At 41.6% G+C, this 20,474-nt stretch overlaps 2 protein-coding genes across 2 annotated transcripts; both read left to right on the top strand.

Moving 5' to 3' along the window:
- Positions 1–552: 552 nt before the first annotated feature.
- On the top strand, positions 553–12,964 carry gk5 (glycerol kinase 5; the record flags this gene model as incomplete). The annotated part of the gene is made up of 16 exons (XM_083927822.1): positions 553–678; positions 792–885; positions 1,698–1,773; positions 1,920–2,013; positions 3,238–3,369; positions 3,538–3,613; positions 4,564–4,625; positions 4,708–4,781; positions 5,366–5,426; positions 5,783–5,909; positions 7,088–7,192; positions 7,322–7,416; positions 8,397–8,500; positions 8,595–8,654; positions 8,983–9,116; positions 9,793–12,964. 16 exons carry the CDS (start codon positions 553–555, stop codon positions 9,960–9,962), a joined length of 1,590 nt encoding a protein of 529 aa, XP_083783948.1. The 3' UTR covers positions 9,963–12,964.
- A 2,293-nt stretch (positions 12,965–15,257) lies between these two features.
- On the top strand, positions 15,258–20,191 carry atp1b3a (ATPase Na+/K+ transporting subunit beta 3a). The gene is made up of 7 exons (XM_083927824.1): positions 15,258–15,478; positions 16,712–16,840; positions 17,173–17,271; positions 17,395–17,588; positions 17,818–17,868; positions 18,446–18,532; positions 18,622–20,191. The coding sequence occupies exons 1-7, from the start codon at positions 15,367–15,369 to the stop codon at positions 18,787–18,789; spliced, it is 840 nt and encodes a 279-aa protein (XP_083783950.1). The 5' UTR covers positions 15,258–15,366; the 3' UTR covers positions 18,790–20,191.
- The last annotated feature ends 283 nt before the right edge of the window (positions 20,192–20,474 follow it).

Raw genomic sequence — 20,474 nt, 5'->3', positions numbered from 1 at the left:
ATGATCATCAAACACCCTCATCCCTGTACCCTGAGAGAATCATTTCCTTTAACCTCTTTTTAAATAATTTTATGTTTGGCCATTGCTTGAGCTCTTCTTTCAACCTATGGTGCTGGAAAAGCATGAAAATGCACCTTGAAATGCTTGAAAAGTGCTTGAATTTGACCTTGGGAAAGGTGTATGAACCCTGTATAACCTGTAAGCCTGTTTTTAACTTGCGTGATGTCCTTCTTTTACACAAATTATAACAAGCATTGTTAAAGGGAACCTGAGATATAAGCCCTTAATTGGCACTTGTTATTCTTTGTAATCTCTGTGCACATGATGAACCTTTACTGACCTGAAACTTAACTCCAACAGGTAGAACTGGAGCTGGATTTAAAAGAATCCGCAGTCCGAAGGTCGAGTCTCAGCGTCAACACTAAAACTCACCCGGCGCAGATAAGGTATCGGGACAGGTCATCCGCTGAGGCTGTCAACAAGACCAATATGAGCTGACCCCCTGGAAATGTAGGACAGATTTTGAGGGAAAGTAGGACAAACGTTTCTATAATGGGGAGTCAGAGGAACGGTTTCAAGAAGGAAAGCTTCATTTTATCTTTGGATGTTGGGACAACATCGATCAGATGCCACATCTATGACAAGGAGGCAACAATCCGAGGATCATGCACCACCAAGGTATTCAGCTCCTTCTCCCTGTCCTGGTGGCTTTACATTTCTCAAGTGGACCACCACACACTTGCATCAAACTTGGCTCATCTTGTTGTTTCTTATTCCAATACTCTATCCAGGTTCTTCCCTTATATCCAGAGGCAGGATATGTGGAGATGGACCCAGATGCAATATGGAAAGGGTTTATCACGGTGGTAAAAGGAGCTGTGCAAGGTACAGTTGCACCGTTTACTGTTGCTCCATCTATCCACAACCATACCAAGGAGTTAGACCGACTCATTCCACATTATAATAGACACACCCTCTGACAAATGCATATTTAATAAAATGCTGTAAATAATGCAGTTAATCTTTATAATGTCCATTTTGGCCTTTTGTTTTATTGTTCACTGCAATCCAATAAGGATGTTATACACACAATACATCTGAAACTCGTTGGTATCCTTAAAGTATCCTTGGTATAGGTAACAAAATCTTGAATGCAAGATTGAACAGCTGACTTGACTGAAGTGGTTAAATTATTCGCCATTATTACAAGGCTTTGTTGAATACTTGATTCTGATTGCTCAGTTACAGCACTTTATGGTCTATTATTTCTGTGTAGCGGACCGTTGCTATGGACACAGTTCCATCAATTCACGGAAAGGATTCCAGTGAATTTAACGGCAGCCGTAGCACAAAAACAATCAATATTTATTGTCAAATTATTGACTTTTTTTTTTTTTCTTTAGTAAGTAGCCATGTAATTAGCGGGATAATGTTGAACAAGCTGGTTATTACTGTGAACGAAACCCCTTTAAGGGGGTGATGCCAGAAATTATCTCACGCTCGCACACAACTCTGACCTTTTGTTAAGATAAATCTTCAGCCCAGAACACTACATGGATCTACACAGGGACGTTCGTCCCTGTCCTTAAAAAACCTACAATAAACCCTAGGTGTGATTTAAAGCGTACCTTCTTGTTTCTCATCATAATCATTTTAATGTTTGTGCGTGTGCATATGCTGCTGTACTCATGATATAGATGCAGGAGTACATATGCGTCAGATAGAAGCCATGGGCATCTCCACTCAACGAGCCACCTTCACAACATGGGACAGGTAAAATAAAAAATAATTCATCGGATGGCATCCAAAAAACAAACATACGGCTTTAGGCAAAGTTGAAGATAACCGCTGTAGTACATCTGCCTTCGTATAGTTCTTTTCCATCCTGGCTTCATCTCAGATTACTTTCACTCTGACAGGCAAACGGGCGTTCCTTTCCACAACTTCATCAGCTGGCAGGATCAGAGGGCTGCAGACCTGGTGAAATCCTGGAACACTTCCTGCACGTTAAAAGTGAGTCCTTCACTTTTTGCATCTCTGTCTTTCTGTCATGTATTTTTAGCAATTACGTTTGGAAGTTAAAGGGTTAGTCCAGCGAAAATGGACTCCATGGTCTTTTCCGGCATGAAAATACGTCAAATAAGCCATCGAGACAGGTTTTTTTGTGTTGTTTATCAAGTATGTATAGAGAATGCCCAGAGTTTATTAAAAAAACTCCTCATTGAACTGAACTTTAGTGCATTCTGTAATCGGCTTATATGGACTACCTGTCAACATGGACCTACTGGTAAGGCACAGACTTGTAAAACAGTCTTTTTTAATAAACTCCGGGTTCGCTAACTATGTTGATGGTGCTTCATTTTATGTGTAGGACTGTTATCATGCTGCTACAGAGGTTTGGTAACCTGACTCTCGCCAGATGAATCTTGTTCTGCCTTGCTTCACTCATCCATCTGTGTTCGCTCCATAGCAAAGGGATTTCAGGAGGCTGGGATTGGGATTGCATGTGATTGGATAAACCACTTGTCCGTCATCTTTATTAACGTGTTTACAACAATAAAAGCCTTCAGAGCCGTTCTCTGGTGTTCTTTTAAAAAATAAATATCTGCTCGATTGGATAACACTGATGAAATAGCAGAATCAATGTTGACGCCTGCTTCCTCGATGCGAGCCGCCACAGTCTTTTCTACGCTACGTCACATCTATAAAACCCCGCCCGGCGGTCCTGATTGGCCTGATTTTTTGCGGACCCTGAAACCACTTTCCTATGGAGCGAATCCATATGGTTGAGTGGAGCTAGGCGGAGTCAAGACGGAAGCAAGGCAGAACGAAAGTCATCTGGCGAGAGTCAGGTTAGAGGTTTGGTGCTATTTTGAGCAATATTATTGGTTAAAATTTGTTTTGGATGCGTTCAGCACACCGCCCCAAGCTACTCAGTGTAAGCCCTTTGGGGCAGTTAGTGTCTCTCTGGGCATTCTCTATACATGGTTGATCAATGAAAAAAAACTGTCTCGATGGCTTATTTGATGCATTTTCATGTTGAATAAGATCATGGGATCCATTTTAACAAAGACTTACACTTTAAGAGACGAGAGATGAAAAACTAGAAATCGTAACATTTTTGAATGCAGCCTGTGTAAAACATTTTAGTTTCACAATGAGCGACCGTAGGACCAGTGCTGAATATTACGTCCCTTCGTACAGTGTGGTTTTTGACTGTTTTTACAACAACTGTAGGCAATCCATGGCATGATGAAGGTGGGCTACCTCCTGAGCAGACAGAAGCGGCTGCTGGCAGCGAGTTCTATTTACTTCTCCACTCAACACGTCACCTTCCGTCTCGCCTGGGTCCTAACGCACTACAAGCAGGTGTGTTTGCGTGTGTGTCGGTAGAAACTTAAGCCCAGGCTGTGGGTGTTAAAGGTCTAATTATAAAACAGGAAGACCAAGGTATGAAATTTCAGCAAACAGAGAAAGATAACAGTCCGCACTTGTCACTTCTCTTTTCAGCCCCCTCATGTTTCTCTCTTATTTCAGGTTCGTCAGGCGGTAGCTGAAGGAAACTGCTGCTTTGGAACAATAGACTGCTGGCTTCTGTTTAAACTCACGAAAGGTGGGTGCAGCTTTTTTTTTTTGTTAAGTTCATGTGAAAGCTGTCTCCTTATGAGCAGTACAGTATTATTTATTTTGTCCAGCGGTTTTGCATTTCACTGCGTCTGACTGTGTGACAAGATTTTAACACCTTAGCACAAGTCACTCAGGACTATTATTACCAGGGGACCTCTAGTACTTTGTAGTAGTTGCAGAAGTCGTCTGTGATGTTAATCCTGTGTAAATCTGCTATGTCTGTTATTTGTCAAGTAAAACTTCCACAGAAAATTACCTACCATATTCCTTCAAACACAGAGGTCAGGTGACAATATTAGTATCCGCAACTTGGTGATTTAGGGTTGTTTGTGTTTTTGCACATTATCGTTTTGTACTCACTCCTCTTTCCAGGCCGAGTATTATGGAGACTACATTCATACATCCCTAATAATAACAAATAAAAGTACAGCGTTTTGGGTGCAAATTCAGGAGGCTCATCTCTCTACACAGCACTGAGACCCATTCACAGAAAGAGCAAGCTCAGACGAGAGGGTCTTTGTGATTTTTTTTTACCAAAAGGTGTTGCAACAGTAACGTGCTTCTTCCCACAAAGCAAATAAACTGAGTGTCTCTTTGCGCGTTCAAAGCATTCTTTTTTAGCAGCTCTTGTTCTGGTCAGCCTTAACATTATATTCTGGGGATAATGTTTGTAAATACAGACTTTGCTTATCCCGTACAAATGTGGCACACATAACACAGGCATGGGGGGAAACTTCTAAATCACATGAGGTCCCCTGTTAATGCTAGTTGTGTGCAAATAGGTCTCTGGACAGAATGTTCTTTGTGTTTCCAATCCTGTTGCATCACTGATGGCTTTTCAAGAAAAAAATGACAAGGAGATCATATAAGTTGTTGTTGTTTTTTACCTTTTGGAAAGGGTTTTTATAATGTATTCATTTGTGTCATCTGTTTCAGGGCAGGTCCATGCCACAGACTACTCTAATGCCAGTGCAACAGGAATTTTCGACTCCTATCAGGTCTGGTGTAAGTTGTGTTTATTTATTGTCTTTGTCTGTTTTGTTTTTTCTCCTCACTGTAGTGTGACTTTTTTTTCCACAGATGTGCTGGAGTGGGTTTCTCAGCACTCTTGTTTCTTTGCCTCTCTCCATTTTCCCTAAAGTAGAAAATACAGGGTGAGTCAACCATTTCCTTCAGGTGTAAGCCAGTAAAAGTCTTTAAATATAAAAACATATGTATTAAAGCATTCACCAGAAATGTAGTGTGGTTTATGACCCGTTAACCCTTGCCCATGATTACTAGGGTACAAAATAAGAAAAAACTTCTGCTACATGGTTGTTCTTTGGACTGTGCTCCAGTCTTTCTCTTTCTCATCTGTTCTTCTGAAACACTGTAAACTTTGACCTCTCCAAGCCTCTAAAACTAAATCCTTCTTCAGTTCACATTATATGAAATACCAGTCTTAAGAGTTGCTTTTAAGCTACTTTGAAAATGTCTGATTGGACACATCAGATTTGTTTCCTTAAATAGTGACCAGGAGCTTTTTTTTACAGCTAGAAATGGTAACAGGCTGGGCTATTCTTTGAGATCTGGCCTTTATTTGATAAGTTAAATGGAAAGAACTTGAAAAAGCACATTTCTCTCTGCATAAGCGTTAGCATAATGTAATCAGCAACTCTGGGTTGCAGTGATGTAATGATTGTGGGTGAAGAGTGTGAGATGACACATTGTCTGTGGTCTCTCCCTCATGATGCAACAGCCATGACTTTGGTTCCACGGACCCGTCCATCTTCGGAATGGCCATTCCCATCATGTCACTGGTGAGTTGTCAAGGCCTGTGGCGTCACAGAGGGTGTGATTTTCCGTGAGGACATTGATTGCAACATTTTGATTCAGTTTATGCCTGCGTGTCCAAGTTGAATGCACCGGCATTATGTTGTAAATAGGAAAGGAGTTGTTTAGTTAATCATCAGCGTGGAATGTGGAACAGGATGATTACAAAACCGAAAGTAGAACTCATGGTATGAATAATAAGGTTTTGAAACTTGGTCAAATTTTGATTGTCCCTTATATTCAACACCACTTTTAACGTCCAGAGTTGCTCAAATGAGACCAAACCTGTTGAGGGTTTTGTTGTCACAACATACAAACGACTCCCTCTGTTCCTCTGACATAGATGGCAGACCAGCAGGCAGCCATGTTTGGAGAGTGCTGCTTTGACGTCGGTGATGTCAAGATCACCATGGGAACGGGCACCTTTATGAACATCAACACCGGTAGCAAACCACATACGTCCGTAGCAGGTAAAGCAAAATACACACACACATAAAACTTCCCATGACAACTTTTTTCATTATAAAGCTGCGCAGCACAGATGTGAAAGACCCTGAAACACTGACCAATCAGAGCAGAGTGGCCTTTTTCAGGAGGGGGGTCTTAAAGGCTCAGTAGGCAGCTTATTTTTGGCAGGATTAGGAAAAAACTTACATGAAAACCTTGGGGATAATGTAAATGAAGTAATGTGAGAGAAGATTAGACCTCTGCGTCTGATGTCAGACCTGTTGGCTAACGTTACTTTAACCTTTGTAGTCATCTGTCTTTTGTATTATTTTACACTAAATTTAACTACTATTTACTATCGCAAAATGATTTTCTTACCTGTGACTCGGACATTATGGAGGATAATGTAAAAAAAAGAAAAGAAGCCTCAGGTAAGAACTGTTGGGTGCGTGTATGAGGCGCGTGCTCGTCTGGTGGGAGGTGATGAGACTGGTGTAGACCCAACAATCACCTTTTTTCTAGGTTTCCTGCCTACTGAACCTTTAAAGAGACCGGCGCTAAAACGGAGCATTTCAAACAGAGAATGAATACAGGTATATTCAGACAGACAGGAAGAGAAAACAAATGTGTTTTTTGAACATTAAACTCTGTGTAAACGTGTTCTAGTAGAAACTCAAAACACAAGTATGAACCTGAAAATGAGCTCAATATGGGACCTTTAAAAATGTAGTGACTAATTGGCCCTATGCCTATAGTCACAGTGGTGTGTTGAACCGTAAGAGTGTGTCCTTGACGCGCATACCTTGAGTTGTCTGTTTATTGCTTGCTTCTTTGATCCTCTGCTTTTTGTTGAGGTGTTAGTAATTGTGCAAATAACTTAAACTATCTTTTCTTTTTATTCATTTTGTTAACCATACTATGCCTTTGAGTTATGTGAGTGCATGCGGTAAGAACTGATTTTCCCTCTGCTGTTTAACAAACACGCTCAAACTACACACCTGTGTCATTTATCACTTTATTTCATGACGTGACCCATCACCATCAAGTTACCGCCCCCCCTTCTGACGTACCAATAAACAAAGTATCTAATTTGAGCTTTTAAAAAATAAACCATAAAACACCCAAATGGCTCCAACAAAAGATAACTCGACCCAGATTTGTCCACACAGTCACAATATAAGCCAGTGTGTGTTCTCTGTAGGTCTGTATCCTGTGGTGGGTTGGAAGATCGGCTCAGAGGTGGTGTATCTGGCGGAGGGCAACGCAGCAGACACAGGCACTGCCATCAAATGGGCACAGGGGCTGGGTGAGCGATGAGTAGTATACAATAGCTCTTTTTCATCTCATTTGCAAGATATTCTGGCTGGTAGTTGAAAGGTTTAAAAAAAGTTATTCAGAAGGCGTGTGTGTGTGAAACCTGCATGTGTTGTTGCAGAGCTCTTCTCTGAAGTCCAGGAGACCAGCGACATGGCCTACAGTGTCAGTGACTCAGACGGAGTGTGTTTCGTTCCTTCCTTCAGCGGCCTGCAGGTAGATGTGTACGCACCCAAAGTAAAACAATGCTTAGTTACTAGTTATTAACCAATACATACTCTTTTATTTTGTTTCTGTGTAACGTGGTTATGTGTCTCTTTTTTTTCTCTGCCCTCCATTGTGAACTGGCCTTTGTAAGTGTGTGTGTCATGAATACTCATAGTTTATAAGCATGTGATTATTATTATTATTATTGTGCATGTGTTTTCTTTTTGTGTAGGGCTGAGCGTTATGACCAAAATTTCATATTACGATATACAGGTAGATCATTTTCTGTAAAAAAAAACAAAAAAAAACATTTATTGTTTGTTTGTTGGATGTAGGCTATCAAAAAGCCAAACTGCAAAATGCGTTCTCCGAATACATTCTTGGAATATTTTTTCATTGGACTGTGAACGTAATAAACCCATTAATTCTGGGCGGCGAGCGCCTGACACGGGACAGGGTTGGGTGCACGTGGGTCCAGTGCTGCCCGCGGTCACGCAGCCTTTTACTGAGTGATTTCTGATTACAGGGGTCTTATTAAAAGTATTGTCTTTATAACATAGATGAGTTTTGTTTGTATATTTCTTTGACAATAACTGACTCTATATTTAGAACTGTTGCACAGCCATAATTAACCACTGATTTATTAATTAAATTGAAACACTGCGGCCTGTGTCAAAGTCATACATTGAGCATGTGTGTCTGTAGACTTGTCTGTGTGTGTGTGTTACAGTTGCTTTCTGGCGATTCAATGAAGAGAGAAACCGTCTATGGCCGCATTAATAAGGGCTCACTTCATTGTCACACCCGTCAGCCTGTAAAGTGCGTGATTTGTGACACTGATGTAAACGACACATATCGTCATATCGCACAGCCCTACTTTATCAGGAGCTACATACTGTACAATAACCAGTATACAGTATAGCTGCACTCTAACCTCTTTTTTCTCACTTGTACACTTTTGAGACGTTTATGTATTTATTTATCCAAAGGCTCCTCTCAATGATCCCAAAGCTTGTGCCTCCCTGATGGGACTCAAACCTTCTACCACAAAAAAACATCTGGTCCGTGCCATTCTGGAGTCTGTCGCCTTCAGGTGAGTCATCTTGAAGAGGTGGTTTCTGTTTGACCTTCTTTTCTACTTCACGCTAAGTGATAACGTCTCTTTGTGCTCGTCTTATTCTTTGCAGGAACAAGCAGCTGTATGAGTTGATGCTGAGAGAAACTCACATTCCCATCACAAAGATCAGGTGACCTTTTCTTAATCCACCGTGTGAATTAAAGAGTATCTGATGTAGGCTTGCTGCAAAGGTGAAATGGATTCAACATAGGCACTTGGCTCACATTCTCCTCACAACCCTTTGATATCTTAGCTTACAGTGCAATATCTGATTGTGGGATTTGGATTTTGGCCAGTAACCTGGGCATAACAGAGTGGACTCTTGTGTACCCTACTTCTGCTAATGCAGTTCAGCTTTTATTGGCAATGCATTAAGGGCGTATATTTCTCTGATACTGTTACTGTAAAGTGAGTTGCAGTGTAATTGAGTGCGCTATCTTTCTTTCTTTCTGTCTCAGGGTGGATGGCGGTGTTTCCTCCAACGATTTCGTCATGCAGCTGACTGCAGACCTGTTTGGCACAAAGGTAGCCAGACCCCAGCACTTTGAAATGTCCTGTTTAGGGGCTGCGTTTGTCGCCGGACTAGGAGCGGGTATGCATTAACACTCGCACACGTACATTATGCATGCTTTTAGAATTTAGAATCATTTGCATTTTAGCAGTTTTTTTAAGGTTATAACAGCCAGCGATGGGAAGTTGTGTGTCTTAGAGAGGCTGCTCAGCACAAAGAAGAAGAAGGGAAGCAGCTCTGTCATGTCAGTTTTTCTTTGTGGTTCTTTGTTTAACTCTAAAAATATCACAACAATTATCCATGACATTGAGTTGCATTTGAAAAGTTCTGATCAAAAGTCCTATTTTTATTCCTGGCACCTGCGGGAGAAGCCAATTGAAATGCTGATCTTTTTTTATGTAACCCGTTCACCATGTAATTATTCACATTATGCGATTGTGAAAAACATTGTTATACATTAGTCAGTACTCAATCAAGTGCAGAAGAGGAATTTGTTCATGTCAGGCCAGAAACAGCTTGTGCTGCAGACTGAATGATAATGTGAATCATGTTCTTTGCGGATAGCCAATAGTGTTGAGGGATATGTGAAAAAAAAATCTGCACCACTTGCAGCCGCTGTCAGCCATTGGCTCAGACTCATTTGTATCACTCACAGTGCCACATTCTGCATTCATTGGACTTTTTGTGCGATACATGGGTCATATTTTAAGGGTTTGTGTTAACCCGAGTCTCCCTCTGACCTCCACTGTCACTGCAGGCTTCTGGAGGACTAAGGAAGAGCTGAAGAAGCTGCAGAGCATTGACGAGGTGTTCTTACCACGAGGACCATCCAAGAGCGGCACTTGCAGTCGGAGACAGGAATACATCCCTATCCTGCAGAGCTGGGAGAGAGCTCTCCGACGCTCCATGAATTGGTACAAGCCTTGACACTGGATATCAAGGGTTTGACCAAATGTAAAGAAAGAGACATGACTTTTTACTTCATGTGAATTCAGATGGTCCACTTTAAGCAGGAAAAACAAAAACAAAAGTGTTTTGAAATAGAGCACCCATCAAACAACCATCAGCTCTGTCTCCAAACAAATGTAAGGGTAAATTTTCAATGATGTGAACGATGGTGACTTGCCGTACTATACAACCTTTAAAGCTGGCGTAGGAAGTTTCCTGGGGGAAAAAAGACAAAGAAATTTGATAATACAGCCTTCCTCCTGCAGCTCCCCCCTCTCTCCGCCTCCCTTCATGCGGTTACTAATGGACGATGACTTACTCATTTCAATCATCCCCATCGTGATTGCAACCCTAATGCTGTTTCATAGCAGCTATTCTATGATAATTACCTACCAGTTTTCTTTGAGGGGGGGCTTTTAAACCTCTTTGAGATGACATACTGGGATTCGAGGCTGAAGCTAACTAACGCCTTCGGCGACACTTGGCTGAAGGCTAAACTATTAGCAACATTTTCTCTCCATCTCTGAAATGCTTCGTTGAAACTGACGCATTTTTTATTGCGTTTATTGGCAGACACTATTTTAGACTATTTTGATAATTTTGTCTTTTTGGGGGGGTGTTGCTTTGCAGTGAAGGCGCATGTTGCCAATTCTGGAATAGCAATTTAGGCTTTCCCGCCATTGAATCAGGCTTTAACCATCTGAACGTGCGTGCATTCTCATCTGCATTTGTAAAGCAGCCAATCGGACCGCCCTCTCTATGAAATTACCTTTGATTCGTTTTTCTAAAGCCTTACAACAAGAGACAAGAGGAGGCGCAGGAGTCTAGTTACCTCTCTGAACACTTGAATTACAATGTGCTCAATGATTATTATGGAATAACTGCCTACCCCAGCTTTAACAGCATCCACTTTTTTTCTACTGTAAAAGGAAACACATCTGAAGGTTATACTCTCTGATACAGCACTGATAACTATAGTTGAAAGCGGGATTATAGGAAAAGGTCAAGTACAGGTCTGATCCAGGCCATAGTGCCGTCAGCCACCTCCACAGCCTTGAATTGTTGTCCACATTACAGACATTACAACAGCTTTTACTTGATTTCTTCACACCATCGTAACCTTATCCCTTATTATTTCCACATCTCAGGCAACTGGTACCTCTTCATATTATAGGATGTTATCCAGCTGGGATAATATTTGTACATTTTCCCACATGGGGGCGCTAATGACTGGCTTCACAGCTTTTTAATTTATGAACCGCCACAGCAGCCATGTGATAAGGACTTAAGTTGATATTAGATTCACACATGATCCTCTATGAGGGAAAAAGAAATAGCGCCGACCCTTCTGTTCATGACACCTCAAGATTTAAAGTGCAATTAATTAAGGAATCAGAATTTCAAGATCTTTTAAAAGTGTCAGGCATTCAGCAAACACACTTTATTATTTGCCTTTTTCAAATTCTTGCTATCTTTGTTATTTCAAGGAAATTTTAACCCTCAAGAGAAAACATCCAATCACACTTGGTGCCTTTTGGTTCTGTACTTAATTATATATTCTTTACACAGAACTTAACCTCAAGGGCAAGGCATGTTTATTTATTTATGTAGTGCATTTCAGGAGCAAGACAATTCAAAGTGCTTTACATGAAGCATTTGAACGTCATTTAAAAACAGTCAAAGTAAATAAAATGATAAAATGTGATGATGATATTGTTTGAAGGGGACTGGAACAAAAACTAATTCTATATGTTTTGCACTCCATCAAGGAATCCTACTGGATGTTTAGTATTTTAGCTCCGCCTTGTCAGAATTACTTCTCTGAAGCCTCTTTGATGCTTTTACACATCCATCGAAAAATCATTAGCAAAGTTAGTTAAAGTTGTCTGAGAGGGACTTTTGTAAGTATGTGTCGCGGTAATAGCTGTCATTAATGTTACATCAGCTTAAACGTAAATCTCAAATTTTGCAGCATGCTCTGTTGTTTGGGAACAAGTTGATCAGAGAGCTGGGAATAGACCGTAAAGGATACAAAAAATGGTGCATTGCTTGTCAATCTATGTTGTTTATCCATTACTTCGTTATTAGCGTTGAATTGTTCCATGAGGCACAGCTATGTTGATGTCATGATTATGTTTTGACTCAGGTCGTTTATATGACCTGATTAACTCTGATGTCAACGTTATTATAATCGTGTAGTGATAAATGCAAACAAATCACTAAGGAAGGGATAATGTAGAGCGAGTGGGTCATTACTTAGAATTAAACTCCGACAGGGTGACGCAGGCGGTGTCTTGAATCACCCTGAACGGCTTGGTTGGCAACAATGACCCCCTTGCTCTACATCATCCGGCTTGTTACCCGGCTACTGCATAAATAAATCATGAATTTGACACAAAATATAGATTTAAAAAGGATAATTTTGATTTGATAATGGTCCTCCAGAGTCTACAGTCCGAACTGCGTCCATAGCAGCGCTGTGTTATTCTGAAATAACAGACCGCAGGATGCCGTTATCGAATCGGAATCGAGTATTCAACAAAGCCGCTTATTAAGAAAATATAAACTGTGAATCTTATTCCAGATGTATTCTACTTGCTGGGTATTGTTAAAGGGGCTGCACTCGAAATATGAAGAAAAAACATGGCTCTCGCATACCGTTCACCAATTTGTGAAATACCGACGTGGTCACGGCCAGTCGGCCACGCACACAAACATGCACACACCCGATGGGCTATGAAAACAAACAACAGAGAAACTCAAATTACAACTCCGAGAGAGAGTGACTTCATTCTTCACTCAAGACGCTCCACTTCACTCTTTACATAGAAAATTTCTGTTTTACTGTTATATTAATGCTCTGAATATCGAGTGCAGCTCCTTTAGGTGTTTTGCCTTTCTGAATATTTATTTTTCTTTTAAAGGTTTGTTATGCAAATTGACACGATGTACAATAAACAATAATGTAACACAAAAATGAACACCTCAGACTGAAATCACATTCCATTTCTAACACTTGAACATCGTTCAGCTCTTGAATGGCAGATGTCGCCCCAAGCTGCTGGGAAAATAACTAATTATACATTTGTGTGAACAAATTGCATGAAAACATCAAGTGTTTTGTATGTTGTGAAAGAGCTAGTATTAAAAAAACGTAAATGAGCAGATTGAGCTTGTGGTGTTTTGAGTGTCTCGTGCATACTCTAGGTGTCACCGTCATGGTGAGTGAACCGTCGAAAGGGTTTTACCTCCACATGGACTCTGGGGAAACGCCGTTGTCTTGTCCACGGGGAATTATCAGAAACACAGGCTGTTGGACGAGTGTAGAGATCGCTTCCTATTGATGTGACCAACCTCGCTGTGAGGGTTGCTATGGTTGCTTGCGGGATGGAGTGCCTGAGAACAAATGGGGTGTGTTTTCCTGCTCATGGTGCTGGTATGGTGAAGGGGGAGCTAATTGATTGCACAGAAAGGGGGTTTTCCAAAACAATGGGAGGATTGTGTCCTTGCCCCTTCAGAGGACAAGTACAAGTTTTGTGTACATCACACAGATTCATACAGTACAGCATTCCTGCATCTAAACGCTTCCTCTCGCCTAGCTGTCAATCTCTGCTTTCTCACTCAAACATGGGCAGTTGTGTTTTTTGTTTTTTTTGCCAGTGGGCTTGGCTTGCAGTGGAATGCCTTCACAGAGAAAAATGTGCTAGAGTGAGTGAGACAGACAGAACTAGCCCATGAATCAGTGCTGCCGGCTCTCACACTAATCAGTAAAATGTGTGTATGTGTGTATGTGTGTGTGTGTGCTGGAATTGTGCTCGGTACCGCATTGTATGAGTTGTGGCGGACCCTGCCTTGCAACAAATTCATTCTGACAGCAGGAACTGGATGTAATGCGACCACTACTCCAGTCCCCCTCCCCCATATGAGCTGAACCCTGCATCAAGGGTCATTATATAACCCCCCTCTTCTCTTTCCTCGCTCTCTGTGACTCACTGGGATTGTTCCCTGGAGTGTCAGAGGGTTGGAAGTTAAGCTTTTGTCTTCCTTTTTTTTTCCTGCCAGTGTCTCAGCCTCTACCCCTGCTGCCTAAGTACCTAACTAGTTTCAGTCATTGGCACGACATGCATGTGCACAGACTGGCAGAGCAAGAGGCAAAGGACTCGGATACACATCAAATGAATTCTGTTTGAAGCCTATTTATTAGGTGTGCATACAAAACAACGCGGGATGAGATGACATCCTTGCCCTTACTTACCAGGAAATAAAAAAAAATGTTCTGTTAACTGTGACACATCTGTTTACAGTTATGCACCCTGTGTACTCTCTCACACCCCCCCCCCTTTCTCTTTCTCACACACACACACACACACACACACACACACACACACACACACACACATTCTAGTTTCAGTAGTGCTCAATTGCCATAGCAACAAGGATTGGCAAATGCTCCAAATATCTATGCTGAACCAGTCAGTCACAAATAGCATCCTCATGGGCTTCAGATATGCTGATCACTGGCATTTATGTCTTATATATATTTATATATATAGTGAGAGTGTGTGTGAACTAAACCTGTATGTGAGTGTGTGTGTGTGTGCACTAAACCTGAGCTTTCTGTACAGTGAGCAGAGCACCCACTGCTGTCGAAATACACTTTAGCCTCTAGGATTGGTTATTGGTTCGGTGAATCAACGCATGCGACTGATGCGCAGACGAGATGTAGTGAATAACTGCGATACACCAGTTAGATTATTACCACAGAAGGCGACATTTAGTACATCTGTATTTGTCACTGTTGAGACACACATTTGGTTTCACTTTTCCTTAAAAAATCAAATGTGGCACAATGCGTTTTTTCCTGCGTTTGCTGAAGAATCCCGCGGGCACCAAACACAAAAGAATGGAGACCCCAGCCTCTTGATTAGCGCATGCAGCCATTATTATAAAATAATTGATGATATTGAAGATATGTGTGCGCTCTATTTATAATTTGTGCGCGTAACGGTGCGTCTCTCCGTCATTAGCCAATGTACATCCATCTGCTCTCACTGCATCAGCTGCCACGACGGGGCTCGTGTGGACGTCACTGATTTTTTCTCTCTTTTTCCTCACCTTCCTCTCTCTCTCTCTCTCTCTTTCTCTCTCTCTCTCTCTCTCTCTCTCTCCCTCTCTCTCTCTCTCTCGCCCTCTCGTTTTTTTTGTTCCACCAAAGCATCTCTCTCCCTCTCTCTCTCTACACCGCCCACTCCACTCACCGCCGCCTCGCCGGCTTCTTCGCCTCATTACATCGCCTGCTGATCTTTCCTGCCTTTTTTTTAGTGAGAATAAACCGCGCGTTTTGGACCAAATTACAATAAAAAGAAAATAAGGTATTATCACCATGGCGAGCACCGAGGATAAACCGGCCAACAAGGAGAACACGTCCAGCTGGAAGGACTCCTTCTACAACCCGAGGACCGGGGAGGTTCTGGGTCGCACGGCCAGCAGCTGGGGTAAGGATCCCCGTTATTCAGCAGTAGATGTGCTTTGACATTCACGGTGGCTTTAACCCAATCTGGTGTCTTACTCTTCCCATTTTCAAAGCATTTAAAGACGTGTGCGCCTTTAACATAAAGCCTGCTGTATATTTCTGTGCATGGGTGAATGAAAATGACTGCCATAAAGATACAGGATTAGCGGAGGAGCCACCATAGGCCTACATGAAGGTGTAAAGGAGAAGCCTGTACCAAGAGGCTCACCAAGAAGAATGATGCTATCAAAGCTGTGCTCCAGTCTCTCTTTGCTGCATAGGCAAAAAAATAACCAACCAGGTGAAGAGCAATCATAACAGCAGAGACCTTTCTTTTCTTAATTAAGAGGCTTTTCATCATCTGCATTAGTAAGAATATCAGGTATTCACAGTGCTGACCCCAGCTGTAAAAAACCCTTCAATCATATCTGAGGAGTGTGTTACAGCATCCCTGAGCTGTATCCATACATGATCAAGACATGCATTTTTATGTAACAATTCCCCAGTTATTTCCACAGTGAGGTAGTAACACACCACCCTCCCTCCAGCAGCCAGCTCCTATAGGCTAACGCGGGCTGTCAGGCTGCCTGGGCCCCTGTGCTGCTGTGCAGTGGGATGCTCCATTGCAGTTGCATGGCCGCCCACATTAGCATGCCTGTCAAGGTCAAATGGGATTCCCTCTCTCCTCTTTCTCTCGCTTTCACGCACTAGGCAGGTGCATTGTGGGATACTGTTGGAGAGGAATGAGGGAAAGGGGGGATGTACAGCAGGAAGCTTGAGGGGTCCATCCCTTTTTGTGTGTCAACTTAGAGGGCATCCATGCTGTGCAGGCTGGATGGTGGTGAACCATTTTGAGTCAGATGTTTCCATGACTGGCTCCTTTTCTTCCGTCTGCATTGTGCATAAATGAGGCCTCACATGCTTTCAGCACTGCAGCGTCACCTCCTAAATCTTCGTGTGATTTAGAGCCGATGGGTCTCTGGTGGAAAATGTCCTCAGATTTGTTAGCAGCAAGTAGCATTTCCCCCCTTGATCCAAAATGGTTCCTCTCAAAGGGGCTTGTACACTCAAATGACAGTTTCTTCAGCCCACAGATGAGGAAAATCAGAAGGCGAAGTCCAAAGTTTGCGCGTGGTTAAAGCTTGTAGTTAATTATACATGACCCCTTCTCATTATGTCTCCTTTTATTCATTTCTATCCCTCTTACTTCCCGCAGCCCTCATCCTGTTGTTCTACCTGGTTTTCTACTGTTTCTTGGCCGGCATGTTCGCCCTGACCATGTGGGTGATGCTGCTCACTTTGGACGACTACGTGCCGAAGTACAGAGACCGCGTTCCCTCTCCAGGTTTGTGTCTCTCAACATACAGGGAGGGAGTGGGGCTTTCAGCTACTGTAACTGGCAGCATTTCGCTTTGGGAGCATTCATTATTCATACTCTCACCAATGAGATGCTGTCACAATAATGTGCTACATTACAGCTACTTTTTGTATCGATCTATTTTGAAGTCTCTTCCTTTTGTGATATCATCAGTGGAGCTTGTTTGGATCAGAGAGAGCTTTCTGTCCAGCTGTAACTGGAGACAAACCCCGGATAATGACTGTGCATTTGTTTCTTCTGTTGGGGATCAAGTTCTACGATCTACTGTGTGTTTATTTCACGTTATGTCTTTGTTTCAGGGTTGGCAATTCGTCCAAACTCACTGGATATAACATTCAGCAAATCTGATCCCCTCAAGTATGCAACGTATGTCCAGCACCTGGAGAACTTCTTGCAAAGTAAGTGCACTTCTGACCCTGAGAAATTAGTATTGAAACAGAATGAAAACAAATTCCCTGGATCTTTTTCCAAGCATTTGTTCCACCTACCTGAATATATATGTGTATTCACTTCTCTTTCAGAGTATAATGATACAGAACAGGAGAAGAACATGGAGTGCCCCCAAGGAGAGTATTATCTGCAGGACAACACCGAGGACATGAACAAGAAAGCTTGCCGCTTCAAGAGGGGCTTCCTGAGTCTGTGCTCTGGCCTCTCTGACACCAGCTTTGGATATTCTGAGGGACAACCCTGCGTGCTGCTGAAAATGAACAGGGTAACCCACTTTTACTCACCTAAAAATCACTAATAGACGCTTTAAAAACTGCTTTACACTTTTAAAATGTTGTGTTGTCATTCCTCCCTTTCAACCCGTTTATCCATTTTCCAGACAGCTTCCAATCTCCAATCATTTACTGGCTTGCCAGTTTTCAAATGAGCGATTCCTTTTTTTTAAATGATGCTTCTACACAGTCTCAACCTCTCCTGTTTCCCTCACCTCACAGATCATTGGCCTGATGCCTCGTGGGGATCCCTACATCAACTGCACAGTAAAAGTAAAAACACCTTTCTCCACACTATACTTTACACGTTGCACTTGCCTGTATGTGTATTTGTTTTTTGTTTCTCTCATTTAAAAAAAAAAAAAAAGCCCTGATGACCATAACTGTCAGTATTTTCTTTCTGTTGATCTTTCATTTTGTTTTTCCTTCTTTTTGTTTGTTTTGTGTCTGATTTCTTTCTGCATGCTGTCACTGACGGCTTTAGGGTAAGATAATATGTAAATTATCAGGATAAGGCCAGTAGAGGTGTTAACACATTTTTTATTATGTAACAAGTCATTATGCATGTGCCTCTAAACCCATCCTAGTGCCATTTCCAAGTCATTTTTAATCTTAATAGGCGCTATTTTAAGCCACAAATGTCCTTTTTGCAGATTTATGCAGGACACATCATGAGTTCTACTTCATTTAAACCTCTTCACTAACAAACAGAGGGCCATTGCTTTTGCTTTTTTTTCAAGTCTTGTCTCGTGATCTTGGAAAAAAAAAAGGAAATCTCATTTGCTATTAATTTAACGCATATGCATTTAATGTGAAATTCACTCTGACTAACACATGTTCTTCTGCACAGAGAGACACCCCAATTCAAATGCAGTATTTCCCCAGTGAGGGGCGCATTGATAAGATGTATTTCCCCTACTACGGCAAGAAAGCCCATGTAAGTATTCATCCCCCCGGTCAGATCAAGTCTGCTAACATCCTCACCTTGACGTGTTATTGACAGACTGTCTCTTTTTTCCGATGCAGGAGACTTACGTGCAGCCCCTGGTGGCCGTGAAGCTGCTGCTTACCAAGGAGGACTACAACAAGGAGCTGCCGGTGGAGTGCAGGGTAGAGGGCTCTGACCTTCGCAACAACGACGAAAGGGATAAGTTCCTGGGCCGTGTCACCTTCAGGATCAAGGTGGTCGAGTGAAGGAGAAGACAAATCTGTCAAAGGAAACCTGATGCAGAGGCTGCCCATGTTTGCTAAGGATTTATGTTTAAAATTAACAAAAAAAAAACGGAAGGAAGTGTCAAATATATCACAAAGGAGGCATTTTGGGATGTGGCCAGTTTGATGTAGATATGCGAGCCAGTTACAGATATTGAATGCTGCTTTGTTGACATTTCTGACCCTTCTCTCCTTCAAGATCTCCTCATAGATCAAAGACAGGCTCTGCTTCGGACCCCCATCCATCCATCCCGTCATTCACCTGTTGCACTGTTCATCCTTCACTCAGTTTATTATTTTATTTATATTTTTTAGTATTGGTGTGATTAGATAACTTATAGCCATTGCAACCAAGCCATTTGGAGCTGTTGTGTAATTGCTGATAAAACTTCTTTTTTTTTTTTTTTTTTTTTAAAGATATATATTATTTTTTTTTTAGATCTTTCTGCTGTCAGGAAGAGAGTTGTTGTTCTCATCTCTCCAAACTGTATGAACGACTGTATTATCGCTGGTGTTGAGAGGATTTTTATCTTGCTGTATAGTATAACTGAGAAAGTAGAAACATCTCCAGAGTATTTCACATTATCACATCACAAAGACTTCATAGGAACGTACCTTGATAATCAAGTATAGCCACTGTATCCCTGTATATGAAATGCCAGTTACATTACAAAGTCCCTTTCTACATATAAATACATTGTGAACTTTATCATATTTAGGGAATTATAGATAGATCTTTGTGTTGTGGTCTGCGTAGCCACAACCAAGTCTCGTGGTGTCTGTCTTGTCTGTCAGTCTGTATGTCTGCATGTCCGTCTGTCCGTCTTCCTGTTTACTCACCTCTCCACTGCAATAGCCAACATGTGGGTGAGCCCTCCAGGACTAGAGAACTTGTCTCGCTCCACCTCGCGGGGTTCTGCGTAGTGATGGTGGCTGAGGCGATACACACACACACACACACACACACACACAAGAAGGTACAGTGTAAAAAAAAAAGATTGCTTTTAAGGCGGAGAGGCGCAGGGAAAGCGTTGCAAAAATAAAAAAAAGTTCACTGTAACTATGTACTGTATCTTTTTCGTGATCTGTATATCTATCTGGGTCTCAAAGATTGTTTGTTAGTTTTCTCTCTCTCTCTTCTTCAGCCTGTTGATCTGATTGTCTGCCAATCTATTACTCTTCAATGTATATATATATACACTATCTACCATATTTACTTAATTCACAATGTATTTTTGTCACAAAACACAATGTCTGTGCACTGTAAAGAAATAATTTAAGCAAAGATTTACAGGAAATTATCTTATTCAAAGCTATGTTTACACAGTCTTAAAAGGAACCCGCATTTGAAAGACCAACTTGTAACATCTCTTCAGGGTGCCTTAAGACCTGATGAAATAAATTGTGGAATAAAAGTGATTTTGAAGAAAAAAAAGAAGAAGATTTTTTTCCCTGTGTCTTTCTCAATTTGTAGCTTTTGTCAGTGGAGAAGAAGTACTCAATTATCTTACTCAAGTTACAAATACACAAATCCTTTTTCAAACCCTTACTTCGAAAAAAAGTACAGAAGTATTGAGGTAATGGTTCTGCAGAAAGAAATGTCACTGACACTGATATAATACATCACATTATTACTTAATGATTCTGATGCATCAGTGTGTACGCAG

Source organism: Echiichthys vipera (assembly GCF_963691815.1).
Source record: "Echiichthys vipera genome assembly, chromosome: 15".
Classification (NCBI taxonomy): Eukaryota; Metazoa; Chordata; class Actinopteri; order Perciformes; family Trachinidae; genus Echiichthys; species Echiichthys vipera.
This window is presented reverse-complemented; position numbering and strand designations above follow the sequence as displayed.